At 34.6% G+C, this 4,027-nt stretch overlaps 1 protein-coding gene across 1 annotated transcript; it reads left to right on the top strand.

The window, feature by feature from the left end:
• The first annotated feature begins 1,118 nt into the window (after positions 1–1,118).
• LOC136219201 (cytochrome P450 71D10-like) lies at positions 1,119–3,007 on the top strand. Its single transcript, XM_066006489.1, has 2 exons — positions 1,119–2,040; positions 2,122–3,007. The coding sequence occupies exons 1-2, from the start codon at positions 1,150–1,152 to the stop codon at positions 2,749–2,751; spliced, it is 1,521 nt and encodes a 506-aa protein (XP_065862561.1). The 5' UTR covers positions 1,119–1,149; the 3' UTR covers positions 2,752–3,007.
• Positions 3,008–4,027: the final 1,020 nt, after the last annotated feature.

Genomic DNA, 4,027 nt, shown 5'->3' with positions numbered 1-4,027 from the left:
TAAAGAAACAGATACTTGGAAAAGAAAAATAAGAGAGATTAGTTGCAAAAGCTCGAGAGAAGTCACATCTTCTCTCACTAGCCTTTTGTATATCTTAGTGATATTTAACCCTTAAACATTTAATGTAAAGGGCTAATTACTAATCTAGCCTATTTAAAGGGATCCATTAACATATTTGACTCATTTTGCTTCCATCTCACCAAATTAGACACTTTCATCTACTTTGGACAAGAATACCGTTATTCAATTCACCTTCTTTCTTAGACTCTCAACGTCTTCTTCGCCATCCCAAACCGACGAAAGCGGCATTACCGCCAAGTCTTGAGAGAGAAAGAAGAGATTATATTTGTAGAGAGAGAAAGACAGTGGTTTATAGAGAGAAGTAGTTTTTTGTATTCTAGCTCTTTTTCGTTCAACCTTTGAAGAATTAGTGTCTGCGGAAGAGGATTAGGATGGAAAGCTCAAAAAATGAGAAAGAAAAAAAAACTAACGATTGAACTGAAAGAAGTGAAGCTCAGACCTGAAAGAAGAGATTATGATGTGGCATCTGCAACAACAGTTGTTGCATTTGTGACAAAATTTGTCGCATCTGCGATAAAATTACTCATGTCGCAGCTGCGACAGTGCAGATGCGACAACTGTTGTCGCATTTGTGACAAATTTTGTCGCAGATGCGACAAAAATGAAGGAAATTGAAACGATACCGTTACAGGTGAATAAAGAGTTAAGACTAGCGAGAAAAGTTGACGTATAAGCTAAAAACATATCATTTGTACGAAGAAGAAGAAGTATATTTGTACAAAATGGATGAAAATGTCTAATTTGGTGAGATGGAAGCAAAATAGATCAAATATATTAATGGACCCTTCAGTTGGGTTAGATTTGTAATTTTCCCCGGTGTAAAAGACACTAATAATATATCAATAATTAAACTAAGTTTCAATTATTTTACACTAGTTTATTACTAAACCAACAAATCCTCCATGAAAAGTCCGATTTGATAACAGTTATGACAGATTGACCCAGTACCATTCTGTAAGTTAACGGCTTTCTCTGTCGAAGAAAAAAGGGTTAAGCGCCCGAATCCGGCATTGGACTTACCTCGCTATAAATGCAAACTTGAGTGGCATTGGACTTACCTCGCTAGAAATGGATTTCCAATATCCTTCCTTGCCTATTTTTGCCTCATTTATTGTCTTTCTAATCACGGTTTTCATTATCAGCAGCAGGAAACCAAAACATCTTCCACCAGGGCCATGGAAACTACCTATCATAGGAAATCTGCACAACCTTGTTGGTTCTTTTCCCCATCATAACCTCTATAAACTTTCCAAGAAATATGGACCAATTATGCATCTCAAGCTCGGTGAAATCAGCACCATCGTCATTTCTTCTCCCGAAACTGCTAAAGAAGTTCTCAAAACCCACGATCTCACCTTCGCCACTCGACCTTTTAGTCTCGCTGCAAAAGTAATTGCTTATGAAAGTTCTGACCTTGTATTTTCTCCCTACGGAGAGTATTGGAGACAATTGAGGAAGATTTGTATGTTGGAGCTTTTAAGTGCTAAAAGAGTTCAATCTTTCAGATCAATTAGAGAAGAAGAGGTACTCAATATTATGCAATTGTTTTCAGCTAGTGAAGGAAATCCAATAAATTTCACTTCAATAGTGTTTAAATACATGTATTCTGTAATTTCAAGAGCTGCTTTTGGTAAGGTAAGGAAAGAACAAGAAGGATTTGTTCCTCATGTTAAGAAAATTCTAGAGCTTGCTGCTGGATTTAGTATTGCAGATCTTTTTCCTTCCAGTAAATTGCTGCAGAGGGTTGGAGGCATGAAAGGTAAAATGGAAAAGCTGCATAATGAAGCAGATAAGATTCTTCAAAGTATTGTCTCTGATCATCAAGCGAGAAAGCAGACACAAAAGGAAAAGATTGGTGAAGATGATCACCAGGATCTTGTTGATGTTCTCTTGAAGTTTCAAGATGACTCAAATCTTGATTTCTCTTTAACAACTGACAACATCAAGGCTGTCATCCTGGTAAATTTCACAATTTCATATGCAATTTCTGAGTACCTCAATTTACATTATTTATTTACCCTTATTTTGTGCAATTTTCAGGATATATTCATAGCAGGAAGTGAGACTTCATCTACAACAGTAGAGTGGGCAATGGCTGAAATGCTAAAAAATCCAGGAGTGATGGAAAAGGCACAAGCAGAAGTAAGACAAGTTTCCAGTGAAAAAGGATATGTTGAAGAAGCAAAACTTGGAGAGCTAAATTACTTGAAATTGGTGATCAAAGAAGCTCTAAGATTACATCCTCCACTTCCTCTTTTACTTCCAAGGGAATCACAAGATGAATGTGATATTTATGGATTTCATATCCCAAAAAACACAAAATTATTTGTGAATGCATGGGCTATAGGAAGAGATCCAAAGCATTGGAAAGAGGCTGAGAAATTCAATCCAGAAAGGTTCAGTGAGGGTGCATTAATTGATTACAAAGGAGGTAACTTTGAATTGATCCCATTTGGGTCTGGAAGAAGGGTGTGTCCTGGAATTACATTTGGGGTTTTAAATGTTGAACTTCCTCTGGCAAATTTGCTGTATCATTTTGATTGGAAACTGGCAGATGAAATGAAAGCAGAAGATTTGGACATGAATGAAGCTTATGGGGTTACTGTCAAAAGAGAGCATGATTTGAATTTAATTCCTATACTGCGTCATCCTTTACCTGTTGTTGACTAGAATTTTCAGCCAAAAATATAATAATCATATTTGCATTATGTAATAAGTAGCAATTACTATTTTGTATTTGACATACAACCATCAATTTTCTTCTGATATTACCCAAAAAAAAAAAAATCAATTTTCTTCTGATATGTCCTTTGACTATTAGACTTTTTAAGTTTGGAATACTTTGTATTGAAGAAATATCAAACTTGGCAACTTATAGATGCTGAAATAAATGAAAACCCATTGTGAGCCCTTTATCTTTTTTGAATTGTTTCTTTATTAAATTATTGATATTTCAGTTTCACATATCAAATCATTGATATTTCAATTTCAGATATTAAATTATTGATTAATTATAATGGCATAGTGAAATTTCAAACAACGATGGATGCTAATTAGTTCATACTGTAAGTCTAATATTACTTTAACACATGTAACCACAAATTAGATCAAATTAAAATTTGAGTGGAACTGTTACAAATTTATTGAAAACTCTAACATTCACACTGGTTGAGATCTTACCAATTTTGGATACGTTAAGGATAAATATTTCCAAATAATAATCAAATGAGTAAATACTAACATTTTGAATAGGTCATGTTAGAATTGAGAATTTAATGAAGGTTCATACTATGTAGTATAGGATGTAATACAGGCTAGTTTTTCCTATTCTTTTCCCTTTTCTTTGCCTCTATAAAGGTCATTCTATCCCCTGTAAATTCATTCGATTAATAACAATTGACTCTGAGATATTTTCTCAGTTCATCATTTTGTGAATTTAAACATGGTATCAGAGCTTCAAGGTATTTAGGGCATTTCTTTCATGGTGAAAAGACAGAAAAGCTACCCTGAAGTTGTTGATCAATCAAATAGATCTGAAGAAGAAGAAGAAGAAGAAGACGATCAAGAGTCACTAGAAATCGAAGCTAATTCACCGGAAATTGAAGATAGTTCAGAATATGAGATGAATCGTGATCGTAACAATTCAGAAAATGAGAATCAGAACCGAAATCAGTCTGAATCGAATCATCACACAGATAATCCAGGTTTGATTTTGGTTCATTCACCTTTAATCAGAAGCAATTACTTGTCCTGGAAACGATTTATGCTTATAGCACTGGCAGTTAAAAAACGAACTAATTTCGTTCTGAGGGACGATTTAGCACCTGAAAATGTTAAATCAACTGAGTATGAAACCTGGCTTCAAGGTGATAATCTTGTTTTTGCTTGGATAATCAATACTCTGGCTAAGGATTTAGCAGAGACTTTTCTCTATGCTCCTATTGCT

This window comes from Euphorbia lathyris, chromosome 2, assembly GCF_963576675.1.
Source record: "Euphorbia lathyris chromosome 2, ddEupLath1.1, whole genome shotgun sequence".
Lineage (NCBI taxonomy): Eukaryota > Viridiplantae > Streptophyta > Magnoliopsida > Malpighiales > Euphorbiaceae > Euphorbia > Euphorbia lathyris.
The sequence above is the reverse complement of the archived record's forward strand: the minus strand, read 5'-3'. Positions and strand labels throughout refer to the sequence as shown.